The following is a 20400-nucleotide window of genomic DNA, read 5'->3' as shown; positions in this document are numbered from 1 at the left end:
CCACGTAGCTCCAGCACTTAACTGTTTTGTCAGTCCTGTTCCGTCAACACCCCCACCCCAGATTGGTTTTGCTCTTGTGTTTTAAAGCACAAACATGTTGTTTCACCTGTAGGTACTTTAGTGTATTTTTTAAACTTTTGAACATTAATAACCACAGTACCTCTATTCCTCTGAATAATCGTGACTTAATGTTAGTTATTATCACTCCAATTTGCCCTTATTACCCAGTTTTATTATAGTTACTTTGAACAGGGACCAAAAATCAACTCATTGCATTTGGGTCACATGTCTCTTATACTCTTTTTTTTTTTTTTTTTGAGTATTAAAGGTATGTAATTAATATATGTAACAAAAAATCTGAAGGTAAGGCTGTATACTTACGGAAATAATGATTTTGACCTACTTCATAAGGTAGTTGCAAGGTAGTACATATAAAGTGTTCAGGAGTTTATATTGTCCATTGTAAGCATTCAGGAAGTGCCACCTATTACTATTATTTTAAATAAGTACAGTCATTTAATTTCGGGGAACTTAAGTCACACTCAGAGCTTCGGACTTGACATTATACGATGCTATGTATGATGGCCTAACAAGCAGGCAGGGTAAAAATAATCTTAAACTTTTTAACAGGTTGTTTTATATGTTTTAGATGTACCCCTTATGGCTTTTAATCTACTTATAAAGCTTTGAATTTATGCATGGTTTCACAGAGTGTAACCTCAGTCTTGAGCAATAGTTATGTTTAAATTATTATAAAGTACTTTTGTGACACAACAAAATTATGTTGTCCTCATAGGATTGAATTTCAGTCATAGAGAAAGTGAAGGACTTGTAAATTATCTTCACGTTAATCAGTAGCATAATGTACATATTTTATTAAAAAGCGTATTCATTGAAAATCATGAGGTATTATTGTAAAGATGTCTTTAAACTTGGGTTTTAAATATAGGTCTTGTTTTTTTCTTATTCTAGAAATGTTCATTAGTTTATCTTAATTTGAATTACTGCTTATTCTAACATGTTGCCTGTAACATTACCCTTTCAAGTTGAATTGTGCTTTTCATGGGGCGTGAAGAAAAATTCAGCAGGCAGTTGAATGAAAACAGGTCAGGTCGGGTTTCTAAATGTTTGTCACTTGTGGTAATTTAGACTTTACTATTTTTTTTCTTTCCTTAGGTATTTTATTGTGTATTAAAGCAAGTATTGATGGTTAACTTAATTTACACTGTTACCTGCTGAGTGTATTGTTAGCAATGCGGCTAGCGTATGTGAACTGTTCAATGGCTGGCTCACTTAAAGTGTTGCAGTGACATGAGAGGATGAGGGACGCACCATAAAAGGCATGGAATGGGGTGCTGATAACGACTGAGCCTCAGTACTTTTCTACTTGGTTGTATATGATAATTGTTGGAATGTTAAGATAACTTGTGCTTTTTTAAATGCCTGTTTGTACAGGAAATGTTTTCCTAAAGCACGGTTCAGAACCGCGAATTATTCCTAGAGATTGTGTCGGAAGTTGCTAATATCTGCTACATGGAAACCTGCCTTTCAGAATAAATATTAGTACTGCTGTAATTTGAAATCAGGCATTAAAGTACTGTGAAAACACCAGTAGCTGACAAAATAATGAAAGGCACCTCTGCCCCTTCTGTGCCCGCACTCTTCCTGTGAAGGCAGGCTTGGGTGTTCAGGGGCCTTCCCCGCAGACGACCGCAGCCTTCCACCGCTGCCTCTCCGCACAGGCCTGTCGCTCATTCGGGGTCCGTGGATCATCCCACTGTGTTTCGTATCTGGAAGACGCCTCTGGTGATTCATTCTGCACAGCTGCGATCTCCCGGCTGGGGAGCCGCGACCCGGGGACGGGCGGCCGGGGTGCGAGCCCGCCCGCAAGCCCAGCCCGGGGTCGGCGTTATCGCCGAGTGTGGAGCACCCCGTGCAAAGGCGGGCGCCGGGGCCCAGGCATCCGGCCCGGCCTGGGCGGAGCCAGGGTGTTCGGGGCGCGGCTCCGGGGGCGGGACGACCTGCTCGGGGCGTGGCTACGGGGGCGTGAGTCCGGGGGCCGGGCGGGGCGCCCCCAGGCGTCAGGTCGCCGGCCTGACAGCACCGCCTCCCGGAGCTCTCCGGGCCCGCGCGGCCGGCGCCCCCTGGCGGCCCCAGGTGTCAGGCTCCCCCCGCGGATGCGGAGGGCGCGCTGGCCCCGCGGCCGCCGCCACAGGCGCGGAGCTCACGCGCTTGGGCGGCCGCCGCGTGCCCTCCCCGCCGGCGGGGAGCACGGACGTCTCCTAGAGCCTTTTTCCACTTACTATATTCTAGAGAGAATGGCAGTATATAGAGATTCTTTTTTTTTTTTGCAACTGCATAGTTACTCCAATTGTCTATTGATAAACATTGGGTTGTTTCTGCTATTACCGTGGTGCCACAAAGAATCCTTTAGTTCACGTGTCGCTTCACACTTTGGTCATTATGCTTCTGGGATAAGTTCCTAGAAGATGTGAGTCCCAGGTCAAAGGTTACAATTTTGCTAGATGTCGTTAGATTTCCCGGCTTAGCGTATGGATCATTTAGCATTCTCACCAGCGGTGCACCGGGGGGCCCGTTTCTCCACCGTCTCACCAACAGATTAGGTTGTCATAGCTTTGGGTTTTACCAGTTTGACGTGCAAGGAACAGTATTTGTGTCTCTTCCGAGGGAGTGTGAGCGGCTTTTCAATTACTCAGAAACATAATTCCAAGCGAACTAAAGATTTAAATGTAAAATAGAAACTGTAAAAGTATTTGCAAAAACAGGCTTTTCATGTATTGCTCGTGAACGTGTCAGTTGGTATAGCTTTCGAGAGGGCAGTTGGACGGTAATTACCAACATTAGAGATGCACCTGCCCTTTGATCCAGCAGGCTTACTTTTAGGACTTAATGCTACATGAATAATCAAAGTCATATAAAAGGATGTAGATTATAGAATTATTTAAATAGCAGAAGCTTGGAAATAATGTAACTGTACCTTTTCTGGTACAGTTAAATAGCTAGTTGAATAGCTAACAGTATCTCCGTAAGTTGAAATACTATGAAACTATTAAAATGAATAAGGTAGCTTAATAGGCACTGATGTGAATGATCACAAAAATACATAAAAAGATAAAGGTGCAGGAACTGTATGTATAGTGTCCTCTGTGCTGCTGCTTTCTTTAATCTTTTAATGTACATAGAATAATTCGGACAGGGTGTATTAGAAACTGGTGCTTACCGAGATAGGAGGAAAACTAACTTTTGAATATATACTTGTTGGAATTTGTAATGTGCTGCAAGTATTACCTCTCCTGGTTTCAAAAACATTTTAAGTATGGATCACTGTTAAGTAAAAAGTAAAATTCCCTGGTCCTGGCTATCCCAGTCTCCATCTCATAGTCCCGATTGTTAATATTCCTATCGTGCATACACACACAGATAATACAGACTTGCGGAGCTGTTTTATGCAAGTGGGATCATCACATATGTGCTTTTTGCATGCTTTTTGTCATTATATATTGCATGCGTTGTGTGTCATATAAACTCTCTTTAATGGCCTTTTTAAAATGTGCAGAAAAACAGGTGTCAAAAGCGTAACCATTCCATGGAACCACCACCCAGGCCAAGTTAATAAATCATTTTCAACGTCCCCGAGCCCCTCTCATACCCACTCTCAGTCACTACTCCTTCCCTCTCTTCTTTCCTGATTATTAGCACCACATATAGTTTTCCCTGTTTCTGAACCTCATATCAATGGGAACAGAATATGCTTTCTTTTATGTGTGGGTTCCTTCACTCACCATTTTACTTGTGAGATTCAGCCGTGCTGTTGCAGGTAACAGGGGTCTTTCATTTTCGTTGTGTATTCTCTTAAACTGTAGGATATATCACAACTTAACCATTCTACCACTGGACGTTTGGGTTTCCAGTTTGGAGCCACTATGCGTAATGCTGCTCTAGACATTCTTGTATTAGTCTTTTGGTGCACATATATCAAGTACGTGTATGTTCGGTCTTAGCAATTTGACCAATTGTAGAAAGTGATGTTTCAGTTAATACTCCTACCACAGCAGGGGAGCTTTTGTTCCTGGGGTTACACATCCTCACTGACACCTGCTGTTGCCAGTCTCTTTAATGACCCATTTCAGTGGGTGTGAAGTAGCATTTCATTGTAGTTTTAATTTGCATTTTCCTGATTACTAATGAGTTAAAAGTATGAGTTCATTGGCCATTTGTACATCCTTTTCTATGAAGTGCCTGTGCAAGTTTCTTGACTTTTCTATTAGCTTCTCTATCTTTTCTTTACTGACGTATACAAGTTCTTTATATGTTCTAGATGCAAGCTTTCTGAATGATATATGTTGCTGTAAGTAAGCGTCCCCCATTTCATTCTCTTTCAGTCATTTCACTTGCGATTAGTGTCTTTTCTGTGCTGTTTAGGAAATCCGTGCCTGTCGAGGGCCGTGATGATCCTCTCCAATACTCCTTTCTAGGAACTTCATTATTTTTCCTTTCACATTTGGATCCTCACCTGAAAAACTTTGTTTTACATGGTGTGAGGTCAAGATCAGTCTTAATATTTTTCCATGTAATATCCGTTTGATTCTGTAACATTCACCGAAAGAGTGGGTCACCCTTTCCCTATTGCTCACAGTATCGGCTTTGTTGCATGTCGGTCCCTCCCTGCTTCCAACCCGCAGATAAGGGGGGAGACACGATGAGATCCCGGAGACCTGAAAGGACCAGCCAGGGGACTCGAGGCCTAACAGCGCAAGAGTGGTGCTGAGAGGGCACCCTTTGTATTTATTGAGCACATACGTGTTCACAACAGTAGAATCCTGTGGGGGGGACTTACTAAACAGTCATTAACCAACTGGAAACTGCATCCTCAGCAGGCTCCGGTCTCCTGGGCCACGATGTCTCACATGGTATTGAAACAATAGCAAAGGCAATTAGGGCACAGAAACTGTCTTGGTCTTGTTTGTTCTGTTCTTGATCACTTATCAGGAATTACAGGAAAAATAACCAAGTCATATATGATTATACGTTTGATTTCTATGCTTGATTTCTATAGTAATCCCACAGTTGCAATTGAAATGCCCACGTGTACGCGGATCCACTTCTAGATTCTGACCTGTTCCGCTGCTCTGTTTTTCTGCCTGTGCCCATCTTTTTCTCTTCCCTATGCTGTACAGTCTTTATGTTTTGATATCTAGTAGAATAAGTCACCCAACGCTGTCATTTCTCTCATTCCTCTTCTGAAGGCTCTTGCATCAGACCCTGTGCATTTCTACATAAATTTAGAATCAATGTGTCAGTTTCTACCAAAACCAAAACAAAAAGCACTTGCTGAGCTATTGATTGGGATTGCCTTTAATCTAACAGTTATTTTGGAGAGAATCGATATTTGTACAGTATTTAATCTTAAAATCCATGAGCACCGTACATTCTTCACTTATTTACATCATCAACTTCTCTGTGTAGTGGTTTTTTGTATCTTTTATTAAATTTTTCCTAGATGTATGTTTTTGATGCTGTTATAAATAGTACATTGAAAATTTGTTGCTGATGTTAGAAATGCAACTGATTTTTGTGTTCAGAAAACTTGCTAAACTCTGAACATTTATCTGTATATTCTTCCGGATTTTTATATGTATGTCATGTCTGCAATCATGACACTTTTTCTCCTTTCTTCCAGTCCTTTTATTGTTTTTTTATGCCTTACTGCACTTGGCTAAGATCTCCAGTACAATGTTGAACAGAAGTGATAGCAAACATCTTTGCCTTGTTTTTCCCAATCTCAGAGGGAGCACTTTCCAGTTTTCTATTGCATGTGACATTTGAATATAGACATTCTTTGTAGATACCTTTATTGGATTAAGGGAGTTCCGTTTCCAAAGTCATATTGTCAAGTACCAACTTTAGGAGCCATTCTCTTATGTTTTTCTGTTTCTTTAATTTCTGTTCTCATAGGTACTATTTCCTTCTCCCTTTCTTCATGTTTGAGGTGCTAGGATGCCTTTGTGGCTTTAAGTGTGGATTCTTAGATCACTCGGTTTCAGCCTGTTCTCTTTTCTCATGTATGTTTTGAAGGTGACTGTGAATTCAACTTTAGCTTCATCCCACTAGTTTTGAAATAGAAGGATTTTTCATTTTCATGCAGTTAAAAATATTTTCTAATTGCCATTGTGATTTCTTCTTTGACTCATGGGTTACTTAGAAGTACGCTGCTTAGCTTTTAAATGGTTGGGAATTCTCTAGTTATCTTTTAATTACGGGCTTTTAGCTTAATTCTGCTGGGTCACATGGTGTCTTCATCAGTCCTTGAAATGTTCTGCATTTGCTTGATGCCCCAGCACATGTGCAGTTTTGGTAAGTGCTCCACCTTCACTTGAAGGGAAACTTTACTGAGAAGTGCTGCCTTGTGGTTTCTCTTGCTTGGAACTTACTGTGTGGCTTGATGACTTTGATGGTTTTGAGAAGCTCTCAGCCATTATCTTTTATACTGTTCTGCCCTGTTTTCTCACCTCTCTCTAGTAACTATTCTAGGACATGTTAGACGTCTTCACGGCGTCCTATGTGTGTCTCTGCGTGTTTCCCATCATCTGTCTCCCAACCATCAGTTCTTCAGTTTTCCAGTTCACTAATCTCAGTTAGTCAATTTTATATCTACCATTTCTGCCTGGAATCTCCATACTGTCATTTAAATCACAGTAACTCGTCCCTCTAAAGTCTTGACCACTCCAGTATTTGAATCTTCTGTGCTCTGTCCACCTGGTTAGTGGTCAAATCTTATCTTACATGCCTGATTTTATGTGTTGTTTATCTGTCAGACAGTGAAAAACACAAAACAAAGTGGCACTAACTTGATGCTCTGGGTGGTGGTGTCTTTCTCCAGAGAGGTTTCCCTTTTCCCTCTGGCAGGCAGCCAGGGAGGGAGCAGATTCCTCTGCCTACTTGGGACTGACACGGATTCTGAGTTGTCCGTTCTCGGGGGGCTGGTTTATTTCTGATTGCCTCCTGTCTTCTCGTGTAGCCTGTGTGATCCCAACCGAGGTTTTGTTAGGACCCCTCCACTTTGGAAAGCTCTGAGTCCGTTATTTGTGTCTTCAACCCTGTGAGGCTGGGGACAGCTGCTCGCAGCCTCCGCACTGCAGCTTTCCCTTGTGGAAACGGCAGTCACCTGGGGGAAATGCAGACCTGGAGGCAGGCTCGTCTCTGGGCTTCTCTTCTCTGTCTTGTCCCCACCGCGTCTCACGGCGTTAGAGCTCTTCCGTGCCGCCGTGCCTCCAAACAGATGCGCTCCTCATCGTCTTCAGCATTTGCTGCGTGCCCTCAGCAGGTGGTGGGTCTAGAACACTGTACGAGGCCTTTGCCACATTTAGTTGTAAAGTTCCCATTACCGGTGGAGCCTGTGACCTAAGGCAAGACGTACACTCACTGGCACTGACAGTTGTCGGATATTCTGTTGTGAGTAGTTAGCAGCCCCCTATAGGTGTGTGATGTTTGAAAATGTAAGTTCTCAGAAGCAGGTGTCAGGAAGCAGAGACTATACGTGAACCTTCTTTACCCGGTGCCTCATTGGAAGAACGGGCGGTGAATACTGAATGCAGTGCGGTCAGCCCAGGTGGCAGCCCTCATGTTTGGAGTGAGTGGTAGCATAGCTACTAGACTTGATTTAATTTTTCCAGAGGAACACTAGTAAATACCCAAATCCTAGCTGAGCAAATTAGAAGTTCTAGCTTTGCCATGGTAAATCATTACCAGCATTAAACTGGGACTGATTATGTAAATTAGTACCAGCATTAAACTGGGACTGATTATGTAACAGAACGTGAGAAGTCCTCTGACCTCTGTGTGTGTGGCATTGGTGTCTCCGTTTGTCTTAACAGGACCTACTGTTTTCCAAAGCAGAAATATTTGCAATGGCCTTAAATTGCCAAACCTCCAGCTTGCATTTCTAACCTTTTATCCCTTTATATACACCCATAATTAAGGCAAACCAGAATGCCTCCTAAGAGCACCTAATACTGATACTTTCCTGCTTCCTTACCTTTCCTTGTTCTGTTCTCTGTCCGGAATGACGTGCGCGTCCCACTGCAAGCCTATATAAAGTTTGCCTTTCTTCAAGTGTGGTTGTCTTTTTTAAGCCAAATCATGAAGGACCATCTCAAGTGCCCCCTTCATCCCCCGATTTCTCTAACTGAACTCCGCATGGTGGCTTCTTGGCTCCTGGGCACAGACCTTCTTTATCTTTCATTGCTGTCATCATTTCGTGCTCTGCCCTGTCTCTTTTCCAGATTGTCAATTTCTTGACGATGGAACCGTCATACTTGTCTTGAGATTCTTTGTGGAGTCTGAAGGTATAGTGTCCTTATGAAGTAGGAACTCGGCAAATAAAAACGGGACGCCAGTGCTGAGCTACCTGCCCGAGACACAGGCTGCTTCTGGGAGTTGCCTTGCTGCGTGCTCCTTGCCCGCTCTCCCCGACACGGTCGTGATATTCACATGGAATTGCGAGACTCCGTTTTTACATGGTACAGACATGAATTCATCAGTTTAATGGAAAAGACGTGCCTTTTAATGTTGCTTATGGTTTTGTTTTTGTTTCGGGGTGTTTCGGTTTCCTATTTTATTTATGGTTTATGGAAACATTAGTATGGTTGAAAATTCAAATGGCACAAAGGGTGTACAGTAAAGTCTCTTTCCCATGGGACAATATTTTTAGAGAGAAAGGTTCTTAGTTTTATGGAACAGTCTGTCAGCTTTCTGTCTTCTCTCTCTCGTACAGTCCCTCCCTACCCAACCTTATCTAACTGCTTGTCTGTTTCGTTATAGTCCTTTGTTTGTTACACTTCTAAATGTAAATCTTTTATCACGTCTGTGTGGTGAGAGAAAGCACTTTTCCCCTAAGTGTTGAACTGGATTCTCCTCAACCCTGGCTGGTCACGGATAGATGGCTGTAGGGATAATTATCATGTGACAGTAAATGTCATAGATGTTGCAAAAGTCACAAGCATCACAATAGCGTATTTTTTAATTTTAATAAAATAAAACTGACAATTCAATGGAAGCAAGACTAACCTAGCTTCCTGGCTTGTCTTCACGGGAACAGTCTCTGAGTGTCCCTTTATCCTTTCCGTGGACGAGTACAGAGTGGCCTTGTGTGCGTCAGAGCCCGCTCCCCGCCGTCGCTGAGTATGACGCTCCACTCTTCAGGACATGCAGAAAGGACGCTCATTCCTCTGCCGTTTATTAGCATTCCATTACTTTTTCCGACTTCATTCCCCATAGTTAATACTGGCAATTGACTCACTTTCCAGAAGCTCCTCTTCACAAAGAAGTGTTTTTGAGTCACGTGGAAAGGAGACTTTATCTACAGTGATGGATTAGAGCCACAGAATTATGTTGACGGTCAGCCCCTAAGTTATTACATAGTGTCAGTCACGTGACTTGTGTTTGGCTTTTAGTTCTGGAAGAGGAGAGGTCCCAGCTCGTCACCCTCCTCCGGTCCCTCCTCGTTCCGCCTGCAGACAGCAGAGAGGTCACCAAGGAAAATGAGGTAACCAGTGATTTGCCGTGTGGACTAATCAGAGGGCAGGAAAGGAGGGGAATTCACTCAGCACTTAGGCCATCTGAGACTCCGACTTGGAGAATCAAAGCGGTTCACATCTGAAGGGCGGCGATGGTGCCGCCCTGAATCGCTCTGTCTCTTGCAGTCATCACACAGTGACCACACCGGCCTCTGCTCCCCGTCATGCTGCAGCGGGAGGGAATGGGATGTAAGGGGAAGGGCTGCACAGGACAGAGTGACCAGAGTGACTGATGGGAGTGGGCGGCAGGCTTCACATTCTAGACCCCAGCTGACCCTCCAGGTGTCCGACTAGAATGCCGCTTTCTTAGAGATAGAGGTGTGACTGGAACTCTCGGAAATTTGCCAGGTTGGACGTAAGGTTCTGGAGATTGTTTTGTGCTTGTGTTAAGACGAAGGTGTTTCTGTGGCTTCCCTGAACTGCCTCCCTTCATTTCTTTAGGCATTTTCTTTGATTTATTTTATATGTTGTCTTGACACACTGGGATCTTAGTCATGGTTGTTCTCGACGTTGGCCAGTCGGTAGTTAGGAGGGTGTAAGAAGTTATCCAGTACTTACTTGGGCCTCTTCCTCCGACAGAGGAGAGGAGCTTTCTCCTCATTCCGGCTCCTCAGCTCCCTCCATAGGAGACAAGCAGTCCCAGGGAGAACAGGGTAAGTTGATGAACGCATGGCATGTGTTGGTGGTAGTGTGTATGGAGGGCGCATGGGCCATGACCCACTGGACACATGTACTGAGCCTTGATTTGTGTGGGGCCTGGTAGTTACAGAGAGAGACGTTCCTGTCCTTCGGGCTTCCTGGTCTGGTAAGGGAAGGTGGCCCAGACTCGTAGAGCATGACCCAGGCCACCTGGGGGGTTCGGGGTAAGGTAAGCCTAGGTGGGGGAACCTGAGCAGTCCAGGCAATTTCTGTCCAGTCAGCAACCGTGTGCACACATTTGGAGCAATTCCCACCTCATGTCGTCTTGACTGTCAGAAATAATCTTGCGGACACCATCCAAGAGCCCAAACCATGGAAGATAGAATCCCAGAGACACCTAGTGACAGTTCAGTGTTACAAACTAGGCTGGCTAGACAAACCTCTCCATTTCTGGAAGAGAGGAGGAAGGAAGGAAGTCGGGTCCTTTATTTGCAGGCACAACCACACCTGGGAAGCAGAACTGGGATTCTCCACCTACGCCCAGCAGCTCCCGGCTCCGCAGACGCAGGTTTCCCCTGGTGCCCTCCAGGCGAGGGATCCCGCTGATCTTGGTATGGCCTGTCCAGCCGCCCCTGCCCACCCCAGCCTGGCTCCCCTGCGTCTCGGGAACGGAAGGGTGGGCACAGGTTTCTTTCACTGCCTTCTGACCGGCTCGGCTTCTCCTTCTTCTCCTGGTAGCCTCCAGCTCCCGTGCTCTGCGGCCCGATCACACGCGAAGAGTATTACCGGGAGGAGCAAGCTCAGTCGGAGAAGTGGCTGAAGTGGATCTTCCAGGGTGAGGGTGGTGAGGAACATGGGTTAACTTCACACTCCCGAGACGGTTCCCTTTGGTTCCCTTTTGGTCTTTCTCCTCTGAGAAATCCACCTCTTGGGTTCTCAGTGGGCTCCGAGCACAGTGAGCCCTGAGACTGAGAGGAAGCATTTGTGCACGAGTTCCCCCGAGTCCCCAAGCCTCCCCGTGCTCTGCGAGGCCCCCAGAAAGAATTCCCCTGCCAGGGAGGACAAGCGTTTGTCTTTCTTCCTTAGAAACTGCATCGAACTCGGAGGGTGGGGACCCACCTGCCACCCCACCTTCTCCTCCGAATGTCACCCTGCCCGCTGCTGAGACTGCTGCTCCCGCAGCCTCCCTCCCAGCCGCAGTGACTGACGTGCTGCTGAGGCACTTGGAGCAGTTGGCAGACTTCCTGTGCCTACCATCTTGCCCAGGTGAGCGGGAGGGCTTTCTGGGCAGCACACAGTGCCATCAGCCTCTGCTCAGGTGAACGCAGCATTCCAGTCGGTCACTGAAACGGCTGAACCTGCTCTGGCTTGGCACACCTGAGCTGGTGTAGGCCTGGCGGCTTCAGAACCCTCTCATCAGGCGCAGATTGTAGGGAGGGGCCTGCCGCCCTTAAAGCTGGAGAAGGCAGCCTGGTTTTGGGAGTCAGACGGCTGTTGGCTTGCAGCCCCATTCCTTAGCTGCTCTGAGCCGTGCTTGGGTTCAGAGGATTGGATTTTCCTTAGTGTCCACACATGGAACCCCTGCTAGGCCAAGGTTTATCCCCTGCTGTCTGCCTTATGATCTGTGAAGGGTAGAAATAAAGAGCCCTTCCTTGATGTTGAGGAATGAATACTTGAAGAACCTGTGGTAGAGATGAGTCGGATTTGCTGACTCCTGAATCCCTGGCACAGCAAGGCTTCTAGAGCACCAATACCGTCACATTTCAGATACCAGAATTCACGTTTTCTGTTCTTCCTAGAATCGGCTGCAGTGGCACTGTTGGGGAGGAGGCATTGTGTATTCCCTCCATTCTTGTTCCCGCCGTGACAAAGAATTGAAGGGCAGAGACACAGTAGTGAGCAGAGGAAAAGTTTTATTTAAAGTTACTTAGAGAAAAAGTGCAGGCGACCTCAGAGAGAGAGGAGCACCCTGACAGTTTTGGGGATCCCCATTTCAGGATTCTTCAGGAATGTGACTAAGGGCTTGGGGTGCAGACCTGTTAGGTGGGCCTTGAATACTTAGAACTAACTTAACACAAGGGACTTCCTGCTCTGATTTCTCCCTGGGAGCCCGGCGTTTCTTGGTCTGGGAGCAGATCAAGGCTGCCTGCCCGGCCCCGAAGGTGGGCTGAGTTGTCTGTTTGCTAAAGAGTAAGTGAAGCATCTTCTTAACTTCCTGGGTATTAAGACCCAATCTTATTTTGAAGATGGAATCCTTCCTGCCTGTTGCTATGTTGTTTATGCTGGGCTTGCTTGCCATTATTCATTGTGCAGATTGCAAACTACTTGATTAGGGCCAAAGGAGAAAAAAAACAGCAGATAGGTAAAGTTAAAAACATAAGCTGAGCCTGTCTGATTAACACAATAAAGCCATGGGCTCTGCTGAGGTGCCCTCCTTTCTCTGGGGAATATTCAAACATTCCAGGCCAAGTTGCTCATGGCTTTTTGAGCTTTAACTGATTAACTCTAGGTCTTTTTTATTGGGCTTTTTCCTGGCCTTATTCTCTTTCCATCCCACTCATATCTATTTTCCTGCCTAACAGGGTGCGTTCCCTTCCCCTCTGGGTACAAGAAAGATGTGACCTCGCTGGCAGTCATGCGCCGCCGAGGTTTGCAGATAGGCAGCAGAGCTCAGAGAGGAGCTGTTTCTGGCAGGACTTTTCCCAAACCACAGGAAAGCCAGGTAAAAATACCTTCCCGGGCCTCCTGCCTCCCAAGGAACTCAGCCTGGGAAGTCCTGTTGAAGCACCCAGGGTTCTGCGGGCCTGGCCCTCCACAGCTTAGGGCACACAGAGAAGCAGTCTCTGGTAGTAACTGCCCTGATGAGGTCTTTTTCCATTGGTGCAGGATCAAGATCCCTGGGAGCCCGACAGAAAACGCAGGCGTATAGCATAGATAACCACGTCGGCAGGAAGTAGCCTACGCCCCATGCCCCCACCCCAGACCCCTCACCCAGAGGCACCGTGTTCCTGCAGGAGCGCCCACAGGAGCCATCTCATTCACTCCCCACCACAACCCCGTGCAATGCCCCTGTTCTTCCCAAGGAAGGGAAGCTCCAAGAGGCAGAGAGATGGCACCACGACGGAGAGGCACGTCCACCTGTCTCCAGCACCTGCCCCACTCTGCAAAGACCACCCATCTGGGAGGCTGAGGGCTGGGAGCCAGTTCTAGGCCCCCCACTGCCTTGCTGCCCGACTTGAGTACGTCCTACCGTCAGGCCAAATCCACCCTGAGAGCAACTGCTCCCAGACCCTTCCTGCCCACCGAGCCCCTCTCCTCCTGGTGCCCACCTCCTAAGAGTGGGGAGAGGGTGTGCGAGCGGGAGGACCCGGGGTGTTGTGGTTTAAAATCACAGCTCTGGAGTCCCCGCTGCGAGGATGAGAGCCCGGGCTCTGCTGCTTCCTGGCCACAGACGTCGGGGCCATCCCCTCTGCTGGTCCAGCTTCAGTGTAGTGGAGGTTCAACGGGAATAATGTGCACTACTGGGCATTAAGTGAAACAACGTATGTAAAAACTTAGGGCGGCAAACCCTCAGTGAATGGTCGCTGTCACCATCATCAGAATAAATATCGTCATTATTATTATTATTCCCATTGCACCAAATGACAACAGAGGCTTGGCCCCTGTTATCCTTGTTTTCTGTCAGAGAAGCGTGAGATGAGAGAACAGGAAGCTCCAACAAGGACAAAGAAAGACCCTGTGTGTTGGCCGGTGAGCCAGGGTTTGTGAAAGGTGGGGTGGCTGGGCAGAGGGGGTCATTGGCTAGAAACTGGACCTAGCGGGTCAGTGGAGCAGCTCAGTGATCCCTTCTCATCGGGGGGAATGAGGAGCTCCCTCTCAGTCGCGGCATAGCTGAGCCCCTCTAACCGTCACTTGGGGCCAGGGAACCAGGGGTCACTCACCGCCATGACCAGCTCGAATGGGTACTCGTGGACGCGGACAGGAGGCTGGTACTTCTGCACCATGTCCTTGCAGGAGCGCCCACAGGAGCCACTCAGGCACAGTGAGCACAGAGCCCGGGTGACAGGTGACTGGAGAGGCAGAAGCGAGAACCCTGCCCGCTGCTCCCCATGCAAGGGGCAGGACCAGCCCCTCTTGGCCCCACCCACGCATCTCCCCACCTCTCAAAGTGATGCGACTGGTCTGATCCCCACATGACTCCAGGCCAGACCCCAAACACCTGCCCTGTTCATTACCAACCGCCCCAGACCACACTCACCCCTCCAAGAGCAATCAGCACCCCGGAACTTTCCTTGGTGCCCACCCCTTCACACTGAGGCCCTCAAAGCACTGCCCACTGCCACTTCATGAAACACACATTCGCAATTCTCACACTCCTACACTTCACCACCCACGCACCCTACAGCTCACCACAGGCGTCCTGACCCTACGGTCCCCCCAAGTATCATTGCACCCGCCCTCCCATGTGCCTCCAAGACATCCTGACATACACACACTGTCTTCGCCACATTTAACACGCGCCCTATCTCACACGCATGCACACCCATGCACGACTCTCCTCCCACGCGGGACTGCCCTTGCACACACAGGCGACTTTGTACACACACGGAGCTCCCTGGGGAATGCACGTACCCAACTCCAAGCACACACAAATTCTCTGTTGTGCACAGACGTATTCGCACACACACTGATGTGCACACGCACACACACACACACGTACACACACAGAGGCACGCACAGGCCCCCTCAGCCCGGCTCACCCTTACCCTCAGAGTCTCCGGGATAACAGCCCCGGGGCAGTGCAGAGCTCAGTCCGCCGGGGCCTCGGCGGCCGCCTGCCTCAAAGCACAGTGCCGACCGCAGCTTCGGACCCTGGGGAGTCCGGTCCTGCGCACTCTGGGGCCCGGCCTGCCAAGGAGGGGCCAGCGAGGCGGGAGCTAGCCCCGCCGGGACACAGCGCTCCAGGCCCCGGGACAGAGGACATCCCGGCCTGGCGCCGCCCATGGCCTGGACCTGCCCACGCCTCTCTGCCACTGGCCCCGCCCAGGTTGACCTGTCCCTGACAGGACCCTTCCCACCCCGGCCCCGCCCAGCCTTAGCCCCGCCGTCCCAGATTGGTCACGCCCATGTGAGCCACGCCCCTTACTGCTCTTTCCCCGAAAACTACCAGCCTCGGAAGACCTCCCCCCAAGGACCCCTCCCAGTCTCGTTCTGCTTCCAGGCGGACCCTTGCCACGCCCGTCCCCGCCCCCCTAGTAGAGTTTACCTTCGGCCCCTTCCCTTACTCGGATCTGAGCCCCGCCCTCCCCGCTGGCCACCGCCCAGGGCCCTCCTGGCCCGCCCGAAGCCCCGCCCACCCACGGCTGTCTCCGGGTCCGCACGTACGGAGCTCCTACCAGGTGCCGGGCGTTCCAGGCACAGGGCAGTCCTTAGTGAACAAAACAGGCAAAATCCTTGCTCGCGTGTTGTTTTCATTCTGGAGGGCAGACAGACGTCAAATAAATACGGCACATACATAGTAAATGAGATGGTAAAAAACATCAAGGAGAAAAATATAGGCAGTGAAGCGTTTCATGAAGCCAGGGGTGTGAGGGTACAATTTAAAACAGGATGGATGGGGGGCCTCCCTGGGAGGGTGACACTTGACATCATCCTCATTTTAGCTCACATCCAAAGCCTTCTAACCCTCCCAGGATCCCCAGGGACCAAGCCTCTCTCCCAGGCCCTCCCTTCCCATTCCCCATGTGTTCCTTCCGCCTGGGGCAGCCAGGAAGCTGGCTCTGAGCAGCCTCACCATTGTGTATGCATTCATTCGACTTTTACGGAGCACCTACTATGTGTCAGAACTGCGGGACATCACCCATTCTCCAGGGGGAATCAGCCAGACAGAAACGCCTGCCCTTGCGTGGCCTGCAGTCCTGGGCAGGAAGAGGGTGTCCAGGGAGACAGAGCGCCCCATGAGGAAATGCAGCGTTGCATCTTGTGATAACGGCCTCGTTTGTGTCCTTCCTAGCGGGTGCACATCCCTTAATCATTTGTATTCGTTCACTGTATTTATTTGTGGGTCATTGAGGGTCTCTTCCGGGAGACTGTGAGCTCCGAGAGGGCAGGGACCATGTCTGTGTAATTCATCTGCCCCCGGGTGCGCAGGAGTTGACTGGGGAGCTGGCACACAGTAGGTGCTCAGTGCGTTTTCTTGATTAAGATGACCAGGGATGGAAATGGAGCGCAAAGTTCCCATCCCTGCCACAAGGTGGCAGCAAATGACAGCCCCTGACTCCTGCGTCGCCCCTAGAAGAGGAAGGCGAGAGACGGGCTCCAGGGATGTTTCGCTGTACCCCGGGGTGGTCAAGGAAACTCGCAAGCCTCTCCTGAGCATCGGTGCAGGGCGCGAGGAGGGCGCGAACACTCAGCTCTTGTTGCAGCACGGAAGGCCTTAAACCGGCACAGAGTGACCGCAGGACAGGATGTTCACGCCTGGAAGGACGGGGCGGAGCGTCCAGCTCCCGGGGCCGCCCTCAGCGGACTGCAGGGTAACGGGAAGGCTCCCGAGTACCGCTCCGAGGGGCCCAGGAGCCCGCCCGTTAAACACGCTGCCCAAATGGTTCTATAGGTGGACAGGTCTGACTGCGGGCCGGCGCATGTGAGGGGTTCTCCCAAGCGCCTGGGGGTCCCAGAAGGCTTCAGAGAGCAGCCTTCCTGGGTAACCGTGCCCCCACGTGTGTGTCCTCCGCCGCAGAAGGTGACAGCGCGGGGAGCAGGAACGGGCGTGGGAGATGCAGCGAGCGGGGCACAGAAGAGCCTGGAGGAGAGGGGAGAAGCCCGGAGGCTGCGGGGAGGCGCCGGGTTTCCTGGACACCAGCAGCGTCTCCCCTGCCCCCAGCCGGTGAGGACGTGACCCTGGGTGGGGGCGGAAGGGTGTGACAGCCGGGTGGGTGCAGGGTGCCCGGAGTAGAAAATGCGGCCCAGAGGGAAGGGAGAACCTAGCTCCCTCTCCCTCCAGCCAAAGGGAAGCCAACTGATAGCCCCGCCTACCACGTGTTACCTATTATGAGCGCTGCACTTACCAAGTATTCTTGCCTTTTATTGAGCACTTATTCGGCACATGCTGCACCTGGCACTGTTCTAAGGCTTTACTAACATTCACACATGTCAGCCTCAAAAACAACCCCTGTGGTGGTGAAAATGTTTTGGAATTTCAGAGAGCTGGCATTCGCACAACAGTGTGAATGCGCTAAACAACAGTGGATTGTACACATTAAATAATAATTAATTTTACATTATATGACTTTCACCTAAATCAAAACAGAGCAACGTTTAAGATCAAAGCTATTTTAATCCTCATTTTAGAGATAAGGTGACTAAGGCACAGACAGGTTGAGTAACTTCCCCAAGGTCACACAGCTGGTGAGGAATTCAAACCCAGGGCTCTGGTTCTCCAGTGCTTCTTGCCCCAGGGCTGCAGTGAAGTACCCAGAAGATGTGCCTTCTTAGTCTGAACTGCAGATACCCAGGCATCCTGGCCTTAGACTGAGAAGGTTCCAGAAAGACTCAGCCTCTATCTGCTGCCTCCTCCTTGCCCTGCAGGAGTGACCAGGCCAAAGCTGCCTTCTGGGGAGGAGGTTTTTGAAAACCCCAGAAACCACCGCTCAGCTCTGAATATCTCCACCACGGATCGGCCACTGCCACGGGAAACTCAACCAGTAGTAATGCATCTATTTGAGTAAAACACTGGGCCCAACGCACATGCCTCCGGAAGGCGACCTGCCGGGAAGTGTCCTCAGTGGGGTGGCTCAGACACCAAGAGCAGGTGGGGTGAAGGGCGGGTAGGAGTGAGAGGGTCCAGGGGACCCTTGTGGGGTCACAAGGCCTTGATCTGGGCCCCAAAACACAGAAAGGCCCTGGGTGTGCTGAAGCTGGAGTGGGGCATTGCTTTTCATCGTGGTGAAACACAGCACAAAAGTTCCCATTTTAAGTGTACACTTCAGTGGCTTTTAGGACATTCATAAGGTGATGCGACCATCACCACTCACTGTCTAGTTCCTGGGCATGTTCATCACTGCAGCAGGGAAGCCATCCGTATCAAGCAGTCACCCTCATTCTCCTCCTCCCAGCCTGCACCGCATCTCAGGTGCCCACGGGCTGCGTCTAAGTCCCTTCTTCCTCCTCCTCAGAGGCCGCCTGGATTGGGGAACCTCAAGGGCCATAAGGGTCATAGGCAGGACAGCTGTGTACAGGGGTGCCCAGCTCCATGCGGTGGTCCTCATCATTGGGCACATTTGATCGAACAGGAGTCTGGGGAAGCCAGACCTCGGGGGCTGCCCGGCTGGGCCCTGCCCACCTCGACCCCCAACCCCCTCAAGTCCCATCCCATCCACACGTGGTCCAGGAGTCCACCTGGTGCTGCGTGTGGAGTCAGGGTCCAAGGTGCAGGCCACCTGCGCCCCAGGAGCTGTCAGTGAGGGGGGAGCACAGCCGAGGCACGTGGGGGCCTCCGCTGGCGCTTGGACGGGGCCGCGGGGCAGAGCGGTACGTCAGGTCAGCCGCCGTGAGCCTGGCCCTGCTTCCCTCAGTGTCTGTGGCTGCAGTGTCCCCTCCGGGAAGATGGGGGTAATGTGGACAGTCTTCAGGCTTAAAAAGGAAGGGAACGCTGACACGTGCTATGACATGCGTGAACTTTGAAGGCATCATGCTCAGTAAAAGAAGCCCGGCCTCAAAGGACAAGCACTGTGTGAGTCCCCTTGTGTGAGGTCCCCAGCGTTGTCCCATTCAGAGACAGAAGGGGAGCGGGAGCGGCTGCCAGAGGCAGGGGAAGAGGGGGTGGGGAGTGAGGGTTTCACGGGGCCAGAGTTTCAGGTTTGCAAGATGAGAAGGTTGTGCGGGGGGATGAGGGGGGAGTTGCCCAACAGTGTGAATGTATTTAAGGCCACTGAGCTGTACACTAAAAAATGGTTAAGATGGTAGGTTTTATGTTCTGTATATTGGACTATGATAATAAGAGACTCATAATGAATAAATCGGTAGGGTTAAATAGTGCCCGCTTGGAGGGTGGGGCCATCCCCCACGGGACTCTGTCAAGAGGGTGGCATTTGAGATGGGGCAGTGTAGGAAAGTGACGACTCTGTTGTGCTTTTGTGTCAAGGTATTGATGTACAGTCTTATGAAGGTTTCACATAAGCAACATTGTGGCTACTACCTTCACCCATCCTATCAAGTCCCCCTCACACCCCTTTGCAGTCACTGTCCATCAGCCTAGTAAGATGCTAGAGTCGCTCCTTGTCTTCTCTCCTACACGCCTTCCCCGTGACCTACCTATGTTGGGAATGCTCATTATAATGCCCCTTAATCCCCTTCCTGCCCCCACCCCCTTCCTTTTGGTAACCGCTAGTCCCTTCTTGGACTCTGTGAGTCTGCTGCTGTTCTGTTCCTTCAGTCTTGCTTCGTTGTTATCCTCCCCAAGTGAGGGAAATCATTTGGTACTTGTCTTTCTCTGCCTGGCTTATTTCACTGAGCATAATACTCTCTGGCTCCATCCACGTTGATAACTCTGTCTTATTAAACATAATTTTGGTGCCGTGCAACCCACCCATTTACACTACGGAAGTTAGTGGGGTCTCTTCTAGCTGCCACGCGGCGGTGCGCTCCTCTCCACCATCAAGTTCTAGAACATCTTCATCACTGCAGAACGAAACCCTGTAACCATCAGGCGGCTCTCTCATTCCCAGCCGCTCGCCGACTGGCTTTCTGTGTCTCCGGGTTTACCTATTCCGGACGCTCCATATAAATGGAATCAGACGCTATGCAGCCTTCTGCGTCCGGCTTCTTTCACTGAGCATCGTGTTTCCACGGTTTGTTCACGTTCAGCAGGTGCCAGACCCCATTCCTTCTTATGGCTGAACGGTTTGCACTCACAGCGCTTCAGACTCCAGGTGGGTGGGGTTTTTTAATCACCGACGACCAATTCTCCAGCGCTCAGGACACCAGCTGGGGGTCCTACAGCTCAACTCGGTCCGGACACTAACTCCTGGAGTTAGTGCGCAGCCACAGACACAGAGTCAGGGTATCACGTAAGGATCTCTGCCTGGGGCTGCGTCAGCATCCACACGCCCCCGCACCATCTGGGTAACCCTAACCTAGGAAAAGTGCCCAGGGGGCGTGTGTGTGG

At 49.9% G+C, this 20400-nt stretch overlaps 1 protein-coding gene and 1 long non-coding RNA gene across 18 annotated transcripts in view; both read left to right on the top strand.

The window, feature by feature from the left end:
* LOC140843937 (nuclear envelope pore membrane protein POM 121-like) overlaps positions 1-13861 on the top strand; it is a 33113-nt gene extending 19252 nt beyond the window's left edge. For 9 of the 12 annotated variants that reach the window (XM_073214483.1, XM_073214484.1, XM_073214480.1 and 6 more), the window contains 7 exons: positions 9474-9565; positions 10176-10249; positions 10731-10846; positions 10974-11079; positions 11322-11501; positions 12818-12957; positions 13122-13861. In XM_073214483.1, the coding sequence (XP_073070584.1) occupies positions 9474-9565; positions 10176-10249; positions 10731-10846; positions 10974-11079; positions 11322-11501; positions 12818-12957; positions 13122-13169 (756 nt within the window). In that variant the 3' untranslated portion in view covers positions 13170-13861. The remainder of the gene's footprint in view (positions 1-9473; positions 9566-10175; positions 10250-10730; positions 10847-10973; positions 11080-11321; positions 11502-12817; positions 12958-13121) is intronic. The other 3 variants (XM_073214478.1, XM_073214482.1, XM_073214481.1) reach the window with 3 other exon arrangements.
* Positions 1-20400, top strand: part of LOC140843940 (uncharacterized) — a 53705-nt gene that overhangs the window by 30411 nt on the left and 2894 nt on the right. Inside the window, exons 1-3 of one of the 6 annotated variants that reach the window (XR_012121871.1) lie at positions 15637-16856; positions 16975-17121; positions 17823-18966. This is a non-coding gene — a long non-coding RNA (uncharacterized lncRNA). Of the gene's footprint in view, positions 1-15619; positions 17122-17822; positions 18967-20400 lie in introns of those variants that run through there. The other 5 variants (XR_012121874.1, XR_012121872.1, XR_012121873.1 and 2 more) reach the window with 5 other exon arrangements.

Source organism: Manis javanica, chromosome 10 (assembly GCF_040802235.1).
Source record: "Manis javanica isolate MJ-LG chromosome 10, MJ_LKY, whole genome shotgun sequence".
In the NCBI taxonomy this organism is placed as follows: Eukaryota; Metazoa; Chordata; class Mammalia; order Pholidota; family Manidae; genus Manis; species Manis javanica.
Note: the sequence above shows the minus strand (reverse complement) of the source record. Positions and strands in the feature narration are given on the sequence as shown.